At 42.6% G+C, this 22710-nt stretch overlaps 1 protein-coding gene across 1 annotated transcript in view; it reads right to left on the reverse strand.

Moving 5' to 3' along the window:
- Window positions 1-22710, reverse strand: part of LOC137438501 (sulfhydryl oxidase 2) — a 147448-nt gene that overhangs the window by 12486 nt on the left and 112252 nt on the right. Inside the window, exon 10 of the mRNA XM_068133593.2 lies at window positions 5969-6125. Within this exon, the coding sequence (XP_067989694.1) occupies window positions 5969-6125 (157 nt within the window). The remainder of the gene's footprint in view (window positions 1-5968; window positions 6126-22710) is intronic.

Consider the following 22710-nt stretch of genomic DNA (forward strand, 5'->3'; position numbering starts at 1 on the left):
ATCTCATGGTTGAAATTGCTTTTGTAGAGTGACCAATAGTCTGGTCATTAAATAGTTGATGTTCAACAAAATTTGTACAAAAGGTTTCTCGATGGGTTTCACCTCTTTGATACCTCCACTTCAAACAAAAACAAGTACAAAAAGTTTTAACTAAAACAAAAGCCGCGTCGATGTTACACAATGCCTAGATGCAGCTGTGCCTATAACGTCGATGTTATAGGCACAGGACATTCCTATTGATTCGATTACTTGATGTTATTTTTGTGCAAAGTGAAAATATATCTCGGCAATTTCCCGTGTGTGGCGACGAATTTTTAATATATCTCGGCATTTTCCCGTCTGTTATTTCAGGCGGTGTATGACTGACCATGTCGCGACTTAAAAAAAATATATCTCGGCAATTTCCCGTGTGTGGCGACACGTGAACGAAGCTATGCTCCTCTCTCCACATTATTGTGACGACGTATAAATTAAATATTTCATCGTGACGATTGTCATCAAATGGACGAATTTTTAATATATCTCGGCATTTTCCCGTCTGTTATTTCGGGCGGTGTATGACTGACCATGCCGCGATTTAAACAAAATATATATATATCTCGGCATTTTCTCGTCTCTTATTTCGGGCGGTGTATGACTGACCATGCCGCGATTTAAAAAAAAAAAAATCTCAATGGACTTGAAGTTACAGGCCTTTGAGAATTCATTTCGTTCTATAAAGGGCAACTTTCATCGGATTTTCTTCCCGTTTTTTTTCAACCGAGTCTAAAACTATGTTAGCGACTGTGAAAAATGAAATGATATATTGAATTTGATTTGAAATAAAACTGTGTGAGAGAGGAAGACACCACGGGCCTACAAAACAGGCCTCAAAGCTATGCGAGTTAATAAAATGGTGGATATTTGTTTATATGAAGGCTCTCCCAGAATGGGTGGATCTATGGTTCCCAGCATGGGTGGAGCTTTGAGGTTTTGTCTTCTCTGCAAGAACAAGAAGCAGAACAAGAAGAACAACAACAACAGCAGAGGGCACTCTATGACCAGCGTCTTGCGACGCGGCTAAAAAAGTTTACCAAAATATGACATGGGGAACTACCTGAAAATAGGCCAAATCCAAGATGGCCGCCATCAAAATTAAACAAAGTGGAAAAATTTTCAAATATGGAACCAGCCAAGATAAAAACATGTATGATGAGTCTATTCATATCAGCATATACATATACATGTTATGGAATGTAATTTTCAAGTTCAATGTAACATAAAATGCAAAATGGCCACCAAGATTTGACGAAAAATGCAAAATTAGTACATCTACATGTACATAACTAACGGCATTAGAAAGTTGTTAGAAATCTCTAACAATTAGCATTTTCAAACCCCTGACATCTATATATTCAATGTTGATGACAAAATGATAATGTCAATGGAACTCCAAAACATGTTCTTATTCACTTTAATTGTTGGATTAAGGTTAATACTACCATGCTTCTCTGCACCTACAATGTCTTATCTGAAATTTGCACAGTGCATCACTATTAGTCAGTCGTGTCACTGGAATCATGAATTTGCCCATTTGTGCATGTTATCACTTCTGCTCATTCACTCCCTCTCTCTGTTCTCTTCACCCTCTCTTTTGCTCAAGGTCATCTGCCATCTGCTTGGAAATCAGCCAACGTCACCGCTTTGCACAAAAAAGGTGCAAAAACAGATCCTTGTAACTACAGACCAATCAGCCTTCTCCCAATTATCAGCAAAGTCATGGAATCCATCATTGCTTCGGATATGAAATCTTTCCTCTTCTCCAATGGCTTGATCTCTGATCATCAATTTGGTTTCAGACCTGGTCACTCTACTCTGGACATGCTGCTTCTGCTTTCTCAACAATGGATGGAGGTCCTCAATGCCAAACAGGAAATTAGAGATGTCTCCCTTGACATATCACGTGCCTTCGATACGGTCTGGCACCCCGCTCTGCTCACCAAACTCTCCTCCTTTGGTATCCATGGAAATCTCCACGCATGGCTGGCGGACTTCCTCTCTAGTCGTAGTCAACGTGTGGCCCTGAATGGGTTTCTCTCATCTCCTCTTCCTGTTCAGGCTGGAGTTCCCCAAGGCAGTGTTGTGGGCCCTGTGCTTTTTCTGGTCTTCATCAATGATCTCTCCGACTCTCTTGAAAATCCTCTCTGTCTCTTTGCTGACGACTCTACTCTCTGTCGCTCCATTCTTCATCCCTCAGATCGGCAGTCTTCAGCCTCCTCACTCTCTGCAGACCTGGACAAAATCACAGACTGGGCAAACAAGTGGAACATGTCTTTCAATCCTGACAAATCTCACACTCTTACGATGTCTCTCCGAAAAGACCGACTGGACAACCCTCCCATCCACTTTACGAATAATCCTCTCCAAGAAGTTCTGTCACTCAAGCTTTTGGGTCTCACTATCTGCCATGATCTTTCCTGGGAAAACCACATTTCAAATCTGGCCTACAAAGCCAGTCGCCGACTGGGCATCCTCCGTCGCGCGAAGTCCTTCCTTGGCACACCTGAGCTCCTCACCACATACAAGGCTTTCATCCGCAGCTCAATGGAATACTGCTCTCCCCTCTGGGCTGGTGCTCCTGCCTCACACCTAGCTCGTCTTCACGCTGTTGAAACCAAAGCGTTCAGAATCATTGGAATCTCCAGCGATGAAGCTAACTCCAAGGGCCTCTCACTCACTCACCGCAGGCAGGTTGGTGGTCTTTCCGTCTTCTACCGACTCCTCTCTGGCCTTGCCCCCCCAGTTCTCTCTGGGCTCTGTCCCCCAAATATTCCTACAGGTCGCACAAGATCTGCCCGCAACCCTCTTATGGTTAAACTGCAAAAATCAAGACTCTCTGCTCACCTTCACTCCTTCATTTCTCTTTTCTCCCGCCTCTGGAGCAAACTCCCTCACTCTCTTCAATCCCACTCCACCCTCCAGGTCTTTAAAACAGTTGTTCACCACCATCTCTTATCTTCCCCCATCCAAAACCTTGATCTTTTATACCCCCACTAATTTCACCCCAAATCCACTTTTTTGAAATACCAACTTCTGTCCTGGAAGTCCTTGCTGTCCTTGTGTTTTATACCTCTCCCCCCCCCCCCCCCCCCTTCCCACACCTCCTCCCCCCAAGCCCTCTCCCTCCCAAACATCTCCCTGCTCTCAAATGTTGTGGTTGTGTGCTTCCCCTTCTCTCCCCATCTTGTCTTCCGCTCCCTCTTTTTATATATTTGGTTTGTCTGGTTGATTTGTTTGTGAAATAAATGTTAGCTCTTTCACGAGCCTCGATTCAGTATACAAAAAAAAACAAAAAAAAAACAGTGACCACACACCAAGTTACATTTGAGTCCATTTTTCCTGCAGGAGCATGCGTTTTTGGCACACATTCCAGTACAGTTGCATTTAATGATCTTGAGTAGAGATGCAGGTGCAGCAAGTTGATCCATTCTGTGTGGCTTCAAGATAGACTCATGCTGGGTCTTGCAGAGCACCCAGCCCCATTCTGTCGCCTCCATGTTGTTGCCTGGCCAGGCCTGCACTTGGAGGTAGACCCGCTGGCTGTGGAATCTGGCAGCATCTGATGTCGGTGGAAGACGTTCAGGGGGCAGATAGCCAGAGCTTGAAGCAACCTTCTCGGTGAACGTAGATGCACGTTCAAAATTCAAATCTGAACCATGCTTACAACCATAAATGGTTGCAATGGCCTGATTACCAGATAGCTCAAGTTCCTCACGATTAATATCTGCCACCATGAATAACTCTGCGAATTCCTTGAGGCCACCGTATTTACCCATAGCTGACATTTTTCCTCTGCCATAGGGCTTCGATGTCGTATCACATCCAGACAGTGCATGAATAAAGAGCAGGGAATGACTGAGGTCAGGGTCAAGTTCCTTCTGCAGGATGGATATATCAATGAGCTTAGTGCTAGTTTGAAGATAGATGGTCTCATGTTTGCTGGGTGTGAAGTGGTGTTGCAGCAGAATGAGAAGGTCAGTGTCATCCCCTACAACTACCACAGGCAGTGTCAGAGAAATTGTGCAGTCAGTCATTGCAATGTCAAAATCAGCATCTCTTGATGAGTGACTGACTTCAATGCCTTCTTTCTTCTCCATCTCAGATCCCAGGAGATGAAGGAATTTCTGTTCGTTTCTCGTGTTTGCCAAAAATGGCTTTTTCGTCATTTCGAGCAACATATCTGGAGTGAAATCCACATCCACTCCCATCTCACTACCAGTTCTCCTCTGATGAGTGTCATATTTGGTAGAAGGGCCACTGCCATAGCCATCAAACACAATGTGAGCATTGGTATAGTGGTTGCGCACAAATGCAATATAAAGTTGGCAGAGATTGGCATATGATGCTGACTTGGCCCAGGGCAGGCGCTGTAACAGGGTGCCTCCATCGATGACATAGGTAACACGGATGGGCAACTCCTTTATAACACATGCTGGTACCTTCTTGACTAACCCATTCAGTAGATCAGCCTTAACGGCAAGTCGCATAAAAAGTTTTGTGTCGAACAAGGATGAGGGATAGGAGCACAGCTCATACTGGAACAGTGTCTGGATATCAATAGTGCCAATGCCTGCAACAACGAGGTGCTGATACAGTTGCTTAGGATCGATCTGGATCTTCTGACCATCAACAGATACATACACTGAGGAAGCGAGGTTATTAACCTGTTGTTTTTTTGTGAATTTGTGTTTTGAAACTGACAGTCCCTCCATAGATACCAGGATAGCAGCACCAACAGTCTCAGCAGAGTCAACGTCTACTGACCTTTCTAGTGCTACCACTCCTGATGACAGGCTCCGGAGTTCTTTAGAATTCTGTGAGAATGGCTTTCTCTCTCCAAGATCATCAATGATGGACTGTAGATCTTTGGCATCACGCTTGAGTTTTGCCTGTGTGAGATCTTTGTGCATCTCCCCTGGACTTGAGATACCTGTTACCTCCTGCATAGCCTTGTGCACTTCACCACATGCAGGCCTAGATAATAGCCAGATCAGACTGGTTGACTCCTCGAAACCACGTCCTCTAGTCAGCCCACCGACTGATTTTACACTGCCCATCAGAACTTGCTCAATATACAGGGCGCTAAATATTCCTGCCCAGTGACTGTCACTGCGATGGAGAACAAACAGCCCTTCCAGAAATTTTTTATAAACAGTGGGGTGTGTCCCCTCTATAAATATATCAGGCTGATATAAATAGACTAATCATACATGTTTTTATCTTGATCAATTCCATATTTACCACATTTTTCCACTTTGGTTAATTTTGATGGCGGCCATCTTGGATTTGGCCTATTTTCAGGTAGTTCCCCATGTCATATTTTGGTAAACTTTTTTTTTTTTTAACGTAGAGGTATCAAAGAGGTGAAACCCATCGAGAAACCTTTAGTACAAATTTTGTTGAACATGCAGTAATAAATGTTGTTTAATGACTGGACTATAATGCTCATGATGGAAAACAGGAAGACACTCAACATTAAGACAGAATGCTGAATAAGGTGTCAAAAGCAGTGTGCTTTCTTGCACTCAACACCTTGAGGGTAACTCAACACCTTGACGGTAACGCAACACCTTGAGGGTAACTCAACACCTTGACGGTAACTCAACACCTTGACGGTAACTCAACACCTTGAGGGTAACTCAACACCTTGAGGGTAACTCAACACCTCCATGGTAAGTCAACACCTTGAGGGTAACTCAGCACCTTGACGGTAAGTCAACACCTTGAGGGTAACTGACACATGCGTTTTGTTTACATATTGACATTTTCAATTCTTGGAAATGCTTTTAAAAGTCCTTTGCAATGGTTTATATTTGAAAGAAATACAAGGAAAACAATTGCTCCTGCAGCAGTTTATGGGCGAACAGGTGTACAGGAAACACTGCCGTATGCAAGAGATGAAGGCCTGGAGCAAAGAGGAGAGTCTCACCTTCTCCAAGAGCGACAAGGGCATCATGGTGAGAAGCCGCACGCACCGTCAGAGTGTGAAACAAGATCCATAATGAACATGGGTATCCTCTCAGGTTGGGCTGTGAGCCCTGACATCCAACAAACTTTACTCCTTCTGGAAAGTAGACATTTGGTATCTGTGGGTAGGGCCAGTGACACACAAGAACCACATCAACAGGTGAGCACGTCTTTGTAAATCCTACACCTGCTTCAGATTGCAATGTCAAGCTTGTGACCCGGATACCTTTAATGGTATATAATACGATATGTATACATATATATATATATATATATATATAATTTATATTATAAAATTCCTTTCGGGAAAGGATGGAAAGTTTTGTGAAGAAAAAAAAAAGAAAAAAAAAAGATTTTAAAAACTATATACAGGTATGTCCCGCTTAACGAAGGGGTTATGTACCTTTATACTCGTTCGTTATGCGAACCATTGGTTGTTATTTCCATCTGCAGGTTTTCGGAGGTGGGAGGAAGTTCTCCAAGAACGCGAAATCTCCACCTCTTTTTTCGGTAAAGGATCATTATTCATGAACCAGATTTGTGAAACTTCATTCTTACATCTTCATTCCAAGGGCTCCTTTTGCAATCCTCACTGAACCTCTGGCAGCCTCCACCTGAAGCTCGTTTGTCGTGATATTCCCCGGAATGCTTTTTAAGGGCTCAGTGAGGGGTTTCCTGATCATTCCTGATGTTCTGACTATCACCGGTACAACTTCAGCTTTCTTCAATTTCCAAGACCTCTTGACCTCATTTTTCAGATCCTGGTATTTGAGCATTTTCCTGGTTTCTGAAGCATTTAGTCCAAAGTCATTGGGAACCGAAACCTCAATGAACAATGGCGTCTTTTCCTTTTTATGTTTGAGCATGATGTCCGAATGCAATGTCCACATTTTATGGGATCCTCTTGTCATGTGTGAGTAATACATGTTCATGCTCAAGAATCGAGTTTGGTTTGCGTTTGCATGATTGTTCTCGGACCGGAATGTTGGAATGTTTACAGTTGTGCCAGGGAATCGCTCTACAGACGCTGTCATGGCTTTCTGTGTACACCTGTTCTGACATGAGTTTTTTACATCCCAAAAGGAGGTGACTGGTACTTTCTGTTTCTCTCCACAAAAGCTGCATTTGTCCGATTGGCTCAATCCCACCATTTTCCTAAAGTCATTGGTGTAGTATATCCCTCCTCTTGGGCATTTATGATGACCCCGATTCTTCATCCCGATGAATTTCACCTCTTCTTACCCATTCCAACGAGCCTCCATTTATACCTCTGTTATGCAAACCTTCATGATGTGGGAGCTCGTTTTCCATTCTTTTTTCCTGTGAAAATTACGCTTCGTTTGTTAACTGTGATTTTTCGGTCTAAAAGCAAAGACATATGATTGGTATAACGATGGTTGTAGTTACACGTCATATTATAATATTATTATTTCGCTAATAATAAATACAGGAACACATTACGAAAGTTAATTTCGTTTTAACACTTCACCAAAAAACAAACTGGAGTCCAAGTTTCCGTACAAGAAGGTGGCGGCTGCAGGTGGTGGAGGAAATGGTTATTTTTAACCCTTTCTTTCTGAATAAGTCATTATTCCAAGCCTTCTGAAATGACTTCCTTAAGCGACGATTAGTCCGAAATGAAACCATTTGTTGTGGCGAACCTTCACTAAGCATGGGATACCTGTAAACACTCGGACCCTAACTTTCACGGTTCCAACATTCGCAGAACCTGCATATTCACGGCCTTGTGTTCCGCAAATTCGCGGTTTTTGGCGGGAGCAAAACAAAATTTTCATGAACCACGAGCAAGACTTGCTTCTACATTTGCGGCCTTGTGCTTTGAATTTCCATGGGTTTTCACGGTATAAACATAAAAATATTTTAGCCCTGCTGCAAGCGAGCTTCGCGGGGCGTCCCACTAGCTACGCATCACATGCGGGCGATCGCTGACAGGACGCCCACCTGGTCATGGAGCGTTACCTTAAAGTTAAGATGTGGTTGGATGAAGTGCTGCCCCCCTACAAAAAGCAGCACAGAAACCTACGGAAATCTGCCAGGCAGCTCACGATCACCCCATTTCTCCCGCCCTGATCCCTCCACCTGCCTGTCCAGCCTCCCTCTCGGTACATGCCTCAAGGACTTCACCAGCGTCCTCACCTGCCTCTCCCTCAGACCTTGCAGCACCCTCATTTGGGTCGTCTTTAGACTTCGAGGAATTCATTGGATTTTAATTATTCATAATCATCATTTGAAAAGTTGCTGTCTTTGTGTAAATAAACATAGGGGCAATACCCCTAGCACTCACCTGGTACAATAAACAGTATACTGCATCGACTAAAGGTATTTTAAACCAATTTCAATGGTTGCTAGAACACAGGACAGCATGTAGATCATACAAACATAATCACAAGACTTTAAACAAACAAACCAAAAAAAACACTTATTTTGGGGGGGCAACACCTGCCCCCCCCCCCCCCGTCCTATCCTGTATAACTCCTCAGAACCCAATTTTTATAATGCCTTGAACAAACATTGGTACATCATGGGTGATGAAGGTTGTGGTGAAGTTTCATCAGAATTGCTTGTGTAGTTTCAGAGAAGAAAGCAAATACCTAAACCCTCCCCCCCCCCCGTAGACCCCCAAAAGGGCACATTTTCTAAATCCTCCCCCCCCGCAGACCCCCAAAAGGGCACATTTTCTAAACCCTCCCCCCCATAGACCCCCAAAAGGGCACATTTTCTAAATCCTCCCCCCCGCAGACCCCCAAAAGGGCACATTTTCTAAACCCTCCCCCCCATAGACCCCCAAAAGGGCACATTTTCTAAATCCTCCCCCCCGCAGACCCCCAAAAGGGCACATTTTCTAAACCCTCCCCCCCGTAGACCCCCAAAAGGGCACATTTTCTAAATCCTCCCCCCCGCAGACCCCCAAAAGGGCACATTTTCTAAACCCTACCCCCCGTAGACCCCCAAAAGGGCACATTTTCTAAATCCTCCCCCCCGCAGACCCCCAAAAGGGCACATTTTCTAAACCCTCCCCCCATAGACCCCCAAAAGGGCACATTTTCTAAACCCTCCCCCCTGTAGACCCCCAAAAGGGCACATTTTCTAAACCCTCCCCCCCGTAGACTCCCCAAAAAGGCACATTTTCTAAACCCCCCCCTCCCCGTAGACCCCCAAAAGGGCACATTTTCTTAGTGCCGTGAACAAACATTGGTACATCACGGGTGATGAAGGTTGTGGTGAAGTTTCATCAAAATATTTTGTGTAGTTTCTGAGAAAAGAGCAAATACCTACTTTGGGGGGGGGGGGGGGGGGGGGGGGGGGGGGGGTCAAACCTGGACCCACTTTGACACCGGTAAATCCCCTTAGACCCCGACCTTTTAAATGACGTGAACAAACTTTAGTCACAACACAACAAATATCATTTGTGGCAAATTTGGTCGCAATCCCATCAGCGGTTTCGAAGAAGAAGTTTCAAGTGTTTACGGACGGACTGACGGACCGACACCGCGCCATCGCACAAGCTCCTCTGAACTTCGGTCCAGGTGAGCTAAAAATTGAGACATGACTCATTGTAAAGAACTCTCCATGAGGAATAACGTATGTTAATGATGTCATAGGTGCCTCCATTATGATGTCATAATTAGACGTACAAAACTTCATCTGATCAAGATGAAATTTCTTGAGGAACATCTAGGGATACACTGGTGGAGAAAAATTAATATGATAACGTCATTGGTCACATGGTTCGGCCGCCATGTTTGTTTTAACACAAAAGCCTTAATAATCACAAAAAACGTCCTGGCGAGGCCTCTGCAATCTCTGATTGCTCTTTCTTGTTTAAAAAATTGTTTTCTAATTTTCTCTTCATCAATAAATCAATGGGGGGAATTCTTTGAGATGTTGTTTTTTCTTTTCCAAGTTTGGGATCCATTCTACTTTCTTGTTATGTTCTTTTCGATCTTCAAAAATTATTTCCAGAATTTTTCCAGTTTTTCTTTTTCAGGGGGAGTTGACACATTCTGCTTTTGTTTCCCCAATTCACAGTAAAAAAATCTTCCCCAATCCGGTTTTTCCCGCGGCTCATCGGAGCCATGTCTGTTCACAAAGCACCGTCTCAATCTATCAGACCCGGTGTTAGCAGCGCTTAGCGTGCGTTCACTTTTCCGTCTCCACTCACAACCCCTTCCCTTCTCAATGCCAACACCCTCCCCCTCCCCACCGAATGTCCCTCTCCTCAGGGGTCCGCCATGTATCCAGCGCAAGAGTCCGGAGTGTACGTGATCTACATGTAGTCAGGTTCACTGTTTTTTCGTTCAAAATTTTGGTAGATTAGCAAAACTATACATTTCTGGAATACTCAGAGCATGAGGAATCAAAAAATTAATGTTTGCATTTGCATAGACACCTTTGCGAAAATGACCCTCAGGACAGTGATGAAGATGTGTAAAAGCATATTCCTGAACGGTGTAGACCTCGTAGATCCTGTGTATAGGACTTATAGTTCAATCTGATACTAACAAGGCTGCTTTCTTGCTTTATAAACCCCATACCTATAACTTCAAAGGACTTGCAATATCATGTATTATGTAATACAGTTATATCACAAATATAAAGACAATGGTTTTCAATTACCTTTGTTTGTTGCTTTTCTATAATCCTGAGCACTATTTTGAGGCCTTTATTTGATTCCTTAACCCAGAAAACATAGGATTAGCATATTTAATTAAGTCTCTAGGTTGACTAGAAGCCGAGATAGCGCAAAATATGTATTTTATGGCGGCCATGCAGGTGTCTGTGCAAATGCCAACATTGATTTTCGGATTCTCCATGTTCTGATGATTCCAAAAATGTACAGGTTGCTAATCTCCCAAAATTTTGAACGAAATTATATTTGTTAACATAGTGAACCTGACTCTTCATCACTGTCCTGAGGGTCATTTTCGCAAAGGTGTCTACGCAAATGTAAACATTAATTTTTGGATTCCTCATGCTCTGAGTATTCCAGAAATGTATAGTTTTGCTAATCTACCAAAATTTTGAACGAAATTATATTTGTTAACATAGTGAACTAATGTTGACATGTGGCGGCTTGGAGATGGTGGCACGTAGGTTGCGCGGCAGGCATTGTATATGTGGATCTACCATAGCTTATGATGGTACAACTGCCCCACGTGTGTCATAATGACTCCAAATCTTATTTTCACCCTTCTGACTCATATTATTTAATACGTAGCTGATCTGGCTTTAATTTAATATATTCGATTAATCTGTACAACTTGTAATTTTCAAAATTAAGCATATTATGAGAACTTACAATGGCCTTAGTTAAAAACGACTCAATTCGCAATTGTCCCAATCCAAATATTCCAGATATCTGGATTGGGACAATATCAATATTCCAAATTTGCTTTGTTGGCAGACAATCGAAACACACTATAAACGACTATTTATAGTGCTTTCAGAAAGTATTCACACCCCTCGACTTTTTCACATTTTGTGTTGCAGCCTGAATTTAAAATGATTTAAACTTAGAATTTTTTGTCACTGATCTACACATAATAATAGATATGTGTAGATAGGGGAGATAGAGTTGTCAGGAGGCATGTATCTGGGGAAGGGGATAAAATCTACTGTCATGTGCCTTTTTCTCAGGAGCGGCTTCGGTCTGGCCACTCTCCCATGAAGCCCAGATTTGTGAAGGGTAGCAGAGACTGTTGTCCTTCCGGCAGGTTCTCCCATCTCAGTCAAGGAACTCTGTAGTTCTGTCAGAGTGGTCATTGGGTTATTGGGTTATTGGTCACCTCCCTGACCAAGGTCCTTCTTGCCCGGTTGCTCAGTTTGGTTGGACGGACAGCTCGAAGAAGAGAAGAGACCTAAATGTCTTTTAATCTATATTCTTTCCATTTCCTAATGATGGAGCTCACTGTGCTCTTGGGAACTTTCAACACTCTAGATGTAGGGATTGTTATGTGATGGAAATAATGTTAGCTACTCTCTAAACAAACATCATCCCTATCTTGTTTAGGACCTTTTTTACACTGTAGTTTGTCATCCCATCATTGCTTTTTTAATTTAGCATAATTTATTTTATTCACTTGTTTCTGAAATTTTTTTACAATGTGGAATAACACAATGGTATATGGTACTCAGAGGATACCCAACCTTGGAGCAAAAGTGCCAAGATATCTTAGTCAGCAAAGTCAAACACTGCACATGTGTTCCTGTATTGCCTTACATAACCCTCACTGTATCTTGCAGCTCTGTCTTATTGCTCGTTTCTCAAAGAGTAATGTCTTCATCCAGCCTCAGGCCACACAAGGACCTGCACTTAGAAATGCCAAAATAATTGGTGTGGTTTCCCTCTAATGCTTCAGTCACATTTGGCTCGGCGGCCGTAGGGTCTAAAAAATCTACGGCCACTAGCAATTATAGGGCGGCCGCAGTATTTCCACGGTCACACAATGTAGCAGTCACATATGTTTTTATTTTTCGGGTAGCCGCACGGGGTATTTAGAAATTGTGGAGACCGAAAACGTGGGGGTGCCGTACGGTCTTTGATTTGACGTCGCACGGTGACCTTAGGGCGTCCCTGCGGCGGCCATATAATTTTCAAGGCAGACGCAAGGTAGCCTCAAGGTGCCCGCAAGGCGACCACAGGGGGGCCCTAAGGCGAACGTGCGGCCAGACGGACGGTAACGAGTGGGTATATATACCAGTTCTTTTTCATATGTATAACAGCACTTACAGTTGTCATGGCTACGGCTTGTCGAATTGCTACGGCCAACCTAGAAATGAAAAAAGTTATAACTCCGCGCTATAATTCCACGGCGACCCCTACGGCCTGTAAAAGATAGCCATACGCCCTAGGGCCACCCTGAGGCCACCTCAGAAACTCTGCGGCCACCGCACGTTTCTGTCAATTTAGGGGGGGTACGGCCGCCGTATCCTAGCCGTAGAGCAAATGTGACTGAGGAGTTACCAATAGGGTGGGGAGAGAGGGGAGGGGCGGAGCCTCTCGAGAGGAATTTATTTATACATGGCCGGACGTGAAAGACACTCGTGGTTTTGACTGTTTTGTTCACTTGAAGTGTCAATAAAACTTATTATACACTCAAACTGCAAGTGTCCTCGATAAACTACTACGAGAGTACGAAGAGATAATCCAACTTTTGTTTTGTATCAGTGGGTGGGGCCGGAATTTTTTATCCACAGCATCCCTACGTTAGTACATAGAGTCGACAGTGCCAGCACACTCTCTGACAACACTGGTCAACAAAATTTTAAAAGTTGTATGGTTCTAGTATATTTTGAGGTGATTCCAACCAACAGGAACCTGTAGATTTCGATTATGATATCCAATTTTCACTAGCACATCCAGTTTTTGAGAACCAGTATACCATAGGAATACCACTTCATTTGAAATTCACAAACCTCTTGTTGATCCTGAGAAGGTATTCTGACCACCACTTCATTTGAAACTTGGTTTGATGAAGAACTTTGTGAAGGGCGTGGATCAAGATGGTGCTGGCTTCCACTACTTGCTGATGAAGTTCCAAGGCATTGCATCTGAGGCCAAACTAAAGGTGGGTGTTTTCAATGGTCCTCAAATTCGTCTCGTACTCACCAATCAGGACTTTGTAACGAGACTATCTGAGCTGGAAAGCGTTGCTTGGGATAGCTTTGTGACTCTTGCTAACAAATACCTTGGAAATTTTCGAGCACCAAATTATGAAGAGCTTGTGGACAAGATGTTGAAGAGTTACCAGGCGCTCGGTGCTCCAATGTCACTCAAGATACATTTCTTCCATTCTCATCTGGACTTCTTTCCACAAAATCTGGCGATGTCAGTGATGAACATGGAGAAAGGTTTCACCAGGAAATTGCCATCATGGAGACTCGATATCAAGGCCGATTCAATCCAAACATGATGGGCGACTACTGTTGGACTTTACAGCGAGAAAGTGATTGCTCCTACAAATGCAAAAGTAAAGTTCAGAAGCACTTTTAATGTGATGTAAATAAAAACTTAAAGTTCATATTATTTTTTGTGATATTTTAAAAAGTTCATATTAGTTTTGGAGATTTACATTTTTTTATGTGATGTACATAAAAACTTTAAGTTCATATTATTTTTTGTGATATTTTATAAAGTTCATATTATTTTTGGAGATTTACATTTTTTTTATGTGATGTAAATAAAAACTTTAAGTTCATATTATTTTTTGTGACAATGAATAGACTTATTGAGACTTAATGAAGAAATTCGCATGCTCTAAATATTTTTTCCACACTTATGATGTACTACGTCAAGGTTACGTGACAGCGAAATTTTAAGGTCAGATTCGGATTCGTGGGCACCAAATTAGTTAGAAACAGTTGAAAATAAGTCAGAACCAATTTGGCTGTTGACCAGTGTAATAGTTTTGTAAAATTAACTTCAATGAAGAACTTTATCAAGACAAGATATAAGTATTTATCTGAAGTATTCAAATCCTGGTTCTGAGAAATCAGAAGACCTCGGTAATACTTGAGTAGATTCTCGCCAGACAAAAATACAGTCACTATAAATAATCAGAAAGACGTTAGTCAAGCACACTGTACAGTGTACACGTGACACGCTTTCTTATCTGCGCATGCGCATAGCAAGGTTCAGGGTTGATCGAGTATGCGTGGGGAAGGGCGTGGCCTTGCCAAACTACGATGGCCTCGGTTGAGCACGAGAGAACACGCTCTCAGAGAGTATCTGTAAATATTTAACTGGAGAAATAAACTGGAGAAACAAATTATAACAAAGAATTCTGCACCAAGTAAAACTCCAGTCATTGCCATTAGGCCATGGGCCAGATATGGTCCTCGTGCACCCCCCCCCCACCCCCCCACAACTCTACCACCCCTTATATTTTTGAAGCACTAGGGTCCCCTCAACATGAAATCAACTGGTAACAGTAAATAAACTGGTTCTTACTATTCATTTTTCACACATATTTGATTCTACCCTTAAAATATATCTTTTCCGTGTCGTTATGTTCCCTGAGATGGCTGAAAGTGGTCTGAGTTATATAAGTTATATATCATCTGAAAGGTAATTATCTGCTGGTCATTATAAATGGCATATATTTTAGATTTAGTGTTACCACTGGCCTCAAAAATCAAGTCGAACAGCTTTCGCTGTGTTTCAAGTTCGCAATTCGCAAGTTTCAAGTTCGCAGTTCGTTTCAAGTTCGCAAGTTCGCAATACCCCATGTTTCGCTGTGTCAAACTAACACTGACTAAGATATTCAAACTAATCTATCTATAATTCCAGTAATCTCTGTGTGTGTGTGTGTCTGTGTGTGTGTGTGTGTGTGTGTGTGTGTGTTTGTCTGTGACCGCTGTTTCTCGACAACCACGGGTCCGATATACTTGAAACTTGCCAGGTATATTGCTGGGGACCTGAGGATGTGCCTTTTCAAGGTTTCATATTAATCGGAGAAGTAGTTACCGAGCTATGGCGATTTAGCCGTTCGCCGTTCGCTTTGGCTTTGCGAATGGACCAAACCATTCATGTAAATAGAGGGGGGGGGGGGGGGGTTCTGTGGTCGTTCGCTTTGGCTTTGCGAATGGACCAAACCATTTCATGTAAATAGAGGGGGGGGGTTCTGTGGTCGTTACTGCCACGCGGTTTGGAATGTTTTTCCGAACGGGCACCCACGTACGGGCACGTCCTAGTATTTCAAATCCAGCCATTTCAAATCCATTAAAATAAGAATTGATTGACATTAATAACAAATGTCTGGACATTCTTCATAAAAATACCTTTCATTTGATACCAAATGTGTATTTTTGTCAATAACAAGTACAAAAAGTTTTAATTAAAACAAAAGCCGCGTCGATGTTACACAATGCCTAGATGCAGCGTTGCCTATAACGTCGATGTTATAGGCACAGGACATTCCTATTGATTCGATTACTTGATGTTATTTTTGTGCAAAGTGAAAATATATCTCGGCAATTTCCCGTGTGTGGCGACGAATTTTTAATATATCTCGGCATTTTCCCGTCTGTTATTTCAGGCGGTGTATGACTGACCATGCCGCGATTTAAAAAATATATATCTCGGCAATTTCCCGTGTGTGGCGACACGTGAACGAAGCTATGCTCCTCTCTCCACATTATTGTGACGACGTATAAATTAAATATTTCATCGTGACGATTGTCATCAAATGGACGAATTTTTTATATATCTCGGCATTTTCCCGTGTGTGGCGACACGTGAACGAAGCTATGCTCCTCTCTCCACATTATTGTGACGACGTATAAATTAAATATTTCATCGTGACGATTGTCATCAAATGGACGAATTTTTAATATATCTCGGCAATTTCCCGTGTGTGGCGACACGTGAACGAAGCTATGCTCCTCTCTCCACATTATTGTGACGACGTATAAATTAAATATTTCATCGTGACGATCGTCATCAAATGGACGAATTTTTAATACTAGGGCATGCCCGTACTATATCTATATCTAAAATTATATCCCCCCCCCCTATTTACATGAAATGGTTTGGTCCAAAGCGAACGGCTTGCGAGTACGGTGACAATCCCCCCCCCCCCTCTATTTACATGAAATGGTTTGGTCCAAAGCGAACGGCTTGCGGAGTTTGGTAAAGAAATCGCCATCGCGTGCACAAACGCGCAGGAAAGCGAAAGAATCGCAAATTAGTTTTAATTAGTTTTAAAACATAGTTTAACGCCAACATAGCGGCAACATAGTTTGCCAACGTGAAATAAATGAATACGCTCTCAAATGTGCCGTCCGAGGCAGAGTCTGTTCGCCACGTTCGGCACACGTGATAACTCGCTGCTCTCTGATTGGTTGAATCGTTTTTTGGACATAGCTCGGTAACTACTTGTCCGATTAATATGAAACCTTGAAAAGGCACATCCTCGGGTCCCCAGCAATATACCTGGCAAGTTTCAAGTATATCGGACCCGTGGTTGTCGAGAAACAGCGGTCACAGACATACAGACATACATACATACATACATACATACATACATACACACAGAGATTACTGGAATTATAGATAGATATCTCGGCATTTTCCCGTCTGTTATTTCGGGCGGTGTACAACTGACCATGCCGCGATTTAAACCAAATATATATATCTCGGCATTTTCCCGTCTCTTATTTCGGGCGGTGTATGACTGACCATGCCGCGATTTAAAAAAAAAAAATCTCAATGGACTTGAAGTTACAGGCCTTTGAGAATTCATTTCGTTCTATAAAGGGCAACTTTCATCGGATTTTCTTCCAGTTTTTTTTCAACCGAGTCTAAAACTATGTTAGCGACTGTGAAAAATGAAATGGTATATCGAATTTGATTTGAAATAAAACTGTGTGAGAGAGGAAGACACCACGGGCCTACAAAACAGGCCTCAAAGCTATGCGAGTTAATAAAATGGTGGATATTTGTTTATATGAAGGCTCTCCCACAATGGGTGGAGCTATGGTTCCCAGAATGGGTGGAGCTTTGAGGTTTTGTCTTCTCTGCAAGAACAAGAAGAAGAACAACAACAACAACAACAGCAGAGGGCACTCTATGAGCAGCGTCTGTGACGCGGCTAAAAATCTATCAGATATGACACTTCAAACAGAATGCAGGTGTGCCGACAATCGCGATAACTGCACGAAATGATCGCGTTGATAGACATTGTCAGTCATGGAAGGTGCTTTAATTGGAAAGTGAAATATCATTCAATTGCTCATTGTTACTTGACAATGTATTATTAAGTCACACTTTACCTCGATTTAGTTACAGGAATACATGCATGTTGCAAATGAAGCAGCTTTGTCAACCACTCGCTACTATTCAGAAATTTACCAGCTAGAACATCAGCCAGAATCTAGCATCAGCTAGAACTAGAAGAAGTTCACAAGAAAGCTTTTGAAGTAGTTTGTGATGTTGTAGATAAGGAGGTGTTACATAGCCACAAGGTTGTGAAACTATCAGACTTGAGAGCATTGTATGTTGCTCAGCTAGAAAGCAGCAATGTTTTTACCCTGTAACAAATAAGGTGTGATTGTGTGTGAATTTAGCAATTCATATTTAATTGTGTTGAAAGTTAGCACAGTGTTACCACATGGACCATCTGAGAAGCATATGCGGCAATTGTCGGCACACCTGCGGTCTGTTTACAGTGTCATATCTGATAGATGTTTACTGGTAAGAAGACATATTTGGTATCAAATGAAAGGTATTTTTATGAAGAATGTCCAGAAAGTTGTTGTTAATGTCAATCAAGTCGAGTGTGGCTGGATTGAAGATACTAGGGCATGCCCGTACTATATCTATATCTAAAATTATATCCCCCCCTCTATTTACATGAAATGGTTTGGTCCATGAAATGTTTTGGTCCATTCGCAACGCCAAAGCGAACGGCGAACGCTTTACATGAAATGGTTTGGTGCATGAAATGTTTTGGTCCATTCGCAACGCCAAAGCGAACGGCGAACGGCTTGCGAGTACAGTGACAATCCCCCCGGGGTTTTTATTAGTTTTAAAACATAGTTTAACGCCAACATAGCGCCAACATAGTTTGCAAACGTGAAATAAATGAATACGCTCTCAAATGTGCCATCCGAGGCAGAGTGTGTCCGCCACGTTCGGCACACGCGATAGCTCGCTGCTCTCTGATTGGTTGAATCGTTTTTTGGACATAGCTCGGTAAGTAATTGTCCGATTAATATGAAACCTTGAAAAGGCACATCCTCGGGTCCCCAGCAATATACCTGGCAAGTTTAAAGTATATCGGACCCGTGGTTGTCGAGAAACAGCGGTCACAGACAAACAAACGTACAAACGTACAAACAAACACACAGAGATTACTGGAATTATAGATAGATAGATAGATAAGTTCGAATATCCTAGTCTGTGTTACGTTGGCACAGCGAAACATGGGGTATAGCTGTTCGACTTGATTTTTGAGGCCAGTGGTAACACTAAATCTAAAATATATGCCATTTATAATGACCAGCAGATAATTACCTTTCAGATGATATATAACTTATATAACTCAGACCACTTTCAGCCATCTCAGGGAACATAACGACACGGAAAAGATATATTTTAAGGGTACCATCAAATGTGTGAAAAATGAATAGTAAGAACCAGTTTATTTACTGTTAGGCCGAGAAAAATATATTTCCAGTCTCTGGTCAGCGCGCGCATCGATTTTGACCCTGCGCGTCAATAATAATATTTTTTTTTTCAAATTTCCAACGGTACCAACAACAGCGCGCGTCTGTGAGGGTCGCCATTGGTATCGACGTTCGCGCACGGTTCTCCCCTACAAAACTACGTTTCGTTTGTCCAATTCCAAGCAGCCGTTCCAAAGATATGAGTAGTTTTGTGTGCCGTGCCGTCATGAATCCAATCGGCTGGATATTGTCATTTATTGAAACGAAGACGTTATTGTCGGGTTCGTGTGAAGCAACCAGAAGGCCTAGAGAGCTGCGGGTGGTCTCGTTAGTTAGGCCTGGATCCTATCTCATTTGACATGAAGTTGTAAGTGTCTGTGATAATCTGGTGGACTGGGAGAAGAGATCCTGGGAGACCATCGGCCTGTTAGACCACTTGCGCATGCGCAGTGTTGGCGCGATCGACGCATTGGAATGTTTGATGGTACTTCGAGGTGATCTCGAGAACGAAATGGCAGTCTATATATAATATGCTTGAAAAACTTAATAATTTTCAGAATAAATACATTTTAAAATAACTTAAGCTTGTGTTCATTATTTACAAAAAGGCCTACCAGTCCCATTGGCTGTCTTTAATTTCTCTCTGGACGGCGCCACGGCAGGTGAGGACCACAAGGCATGAGGACACAAAAAACAACACTCAAACACAAAACAACAAAAAACAACCTGATATATGCAATCCATGCTTTTCAAAAAAAATAAAAATAAAAATAAAAACCGCATCGCCGCATCAATTCTGGAACTTTGGTCTGATCAGAGAAGAAAAAAACCACCTTTAGAGGCCATTTTTCCTGGCAAGCGGGGGTTGGCCTTTTTCGGGGACCGTGGTTGTTGTTGTTTTTGGGTCCCCTTTTTGAAGCAATGTTTTACGGCCGGATGCCCTTCCTGCCGCCAACCCTTTTTGTCGCCTTTTTACGACAAACAGGGAATTACCAGTGAACTGGTACTGCTTCCCGAACCCCCTGCTTCCACGTTCCTCTCCCGCACCCCCTGCTTCCACGTTCCTCTCCCAAATCCCCAATCCCAGTAGCCATAGGTAAGAGGGCATAGGCATAAGGAAACTAGGATCTTTATATTTAAACATTAATTAATTCACCATTGACCACACCAGGCGATGCAGTACGCCAAAACAAAGATGAAAGGATCACTAAATGTCAGTTCAAAACTTATTAAACTAGGGGGCCCGTTGGAATTTTAATTGGGGACTTTTCGATCTTTGGGAACTTTTGGGTCTTTGGTGACTTTTGGGTGTTCGGGGACTTTTGAGCCATCAGGGTCATCTGGGACTTTTGGATCATCCTGATTTTTTGGGTACGTTTGGTTTATCGGGACTTTTTGGTTATCTGGGTCTTTTGGGGGCTTTTGAATCTTCGGGAACTTTTGGCTCTTCGGGGACTTTTGGGTCATCAGGGTCTTTTGGGTCATTGGGGACTTTTGAGTCATCAATGTCTTTTTTGTCCTCGGGGACTTTTGGATCGTCCTGGTTTTTTGGGTACGTTTGGTTCATCGGGACCTTTTGGTTATCTGGGTCTATTGGGGGCTTTTGGATCTTCGGGAACTTATGGCTCTTCGGGGACTTTTGGCTCATCAGGGTCTTTTGGGTCATCAATGACTTTTGGGTCCATGGGGACTTTTGGGTCCATGGGGACTTTTAGGTCCTTCTGGACTTTTGGGTGATCTGGATATTTTGGGTCATCAAGGACTTTTGGGTCATCTGGGTATTTTGGGTCATCAATAACTTTTGGGTCCTTGGGGACATTTGGGCGATTTGGGTCCTTGGGGATTTTTGGGTCATCATGGACTTTTTGGTTCCTTGAGGACTTTTTGGTGATCTGGGTCTTTTGGGTCATCAAGGAGTTTTGGATCATCTGAGTGTTTTGGGTCCTCGAGGGTCTTTTGGGTCCTCGGGGTCTTTTGGGCCATCTGGGTATTTTGGGCCATCAAGGACTTTTGGGTCATCAAGGGCTTTTGGGTGATTTGGGTCATTGGGGACTTTTGGGTCGTTAAGGACTTTTGTGTCTTTTGGGTCCTCGGGGACTTTTGGGTGATTTGGGTCTTAAAGGTCATCTGGGTCATCTGTGTTAAAGGGTCTTCCAAGGTCTAAGGGATCTCAGCAGTCTAAAGGGTTAAAAGGTACATTTGAATGGTACTTCATTAATCGACATCAAAAAGTATGACACGCGCGCACACACACACACACACACACACACACACACACACACACACACACACACACACACACACACACACACACACACACACACACACACACACACACACACACACACACACACACACACACACACGCGCGCCGATGTAACGAATCTGGCGCCGAGAAACCGTGACTTGAGATGGTTATCGATCATGTGGTTTGCTTTTGCCTTGACCTGTGTCTGGAGCCGTGGTTCTTAACCTGGGTTCGACCGAACCCCAGGGGTTCAGTGAGCCAGTCTCAGGGGTTCGGCGGAGGTCCTCCGAATCGCATTGCAATTTGCTTTTTTTTTTTTTTTTTTTAATGTTTTGAATCAATTTTGAATCTATGTGTAATTATGCTTATTATTAATATTATTATTATTATTTTGCTGTGTATGTTAAGAACGAATGGAAATGTTATTTGTAATTCTATTCCCATCCCAGTCATGGTTTCTCTGGTCTGTGTTTAAGATAAGTTGTTTCACACTGACTCGTAAGTTGAATCAATGAGCAACTTGCTAATTATTCTGTTGATGGTGCTTACTTGCTTACTTACTTACTGGATTTTGCAGGTGTTCGGAAATTCCAGTGAATAGCCTCGATTAGCTTGCCGTGTGTCATTGGTCACGCCTTACTTTGGAGTTACTGATTAATTGAAAAGTAAGTTGGAAATGTTTGTGGATATGCAGGGCGGGTTCAGAGTTATATTAAAGTCAAAAGTGGATGGTGATTATAAAATATGATTGAATTACTCAGAAAATTATGTGGAGGTGATACAACTCCTTTGGTCGCAATTCAAAACTAACAATTCACAGTTTTCTAGGTAATATTATAATGGGATGTGAGGTGACATAGAGTTGCGTAGATAATAAATCCCATCATCGTAACTATAAGTTATGTTTTCTTCGTTAAAATTTCTCAGTTTTCAGAGGGGTACTGATTATATTTAAGCATGTTCCTTTTTTAATTTTTGTCATATAATTATTTGCCTGAACTCAATTAAGATCAGTTTGTTACTTTTATTTTTATTTTTTTTTGCAGTATGTCGAGCAAAAAAAGGAAGTGGTCGGAGGATTACGTGCGGTACGGGTTCACGTGTTTGACGGAACGGGACGGAAGTCAGCGTCCTCAACGCATGCTTTGCAATGTCAAGTTTAGCAACTCCAGCCTAGCACCAGAAAAACTACAGGAACACTTCAAAAAACTGCACGGCGAGGGGCAGTACAAAGACGCAACGCTGGATGAATTCAAATTGAAGAGAGT

Source organism: Myxine glutinosa, chromosome 13 (genome assembly GCF_964187855.1).
Source record: "Myxine glutinosa chromosome 13, kmMyxGlut1.1, whole genome shotgun sequence".
In the NCBI taxonomy this organism is placed as follows: domain Eukaryota; kingdom Metazoa; phylum Chordata; class Myxini; order Myxiniformes; family Myxinidae; genus Myxine; species Myxine glutinosa.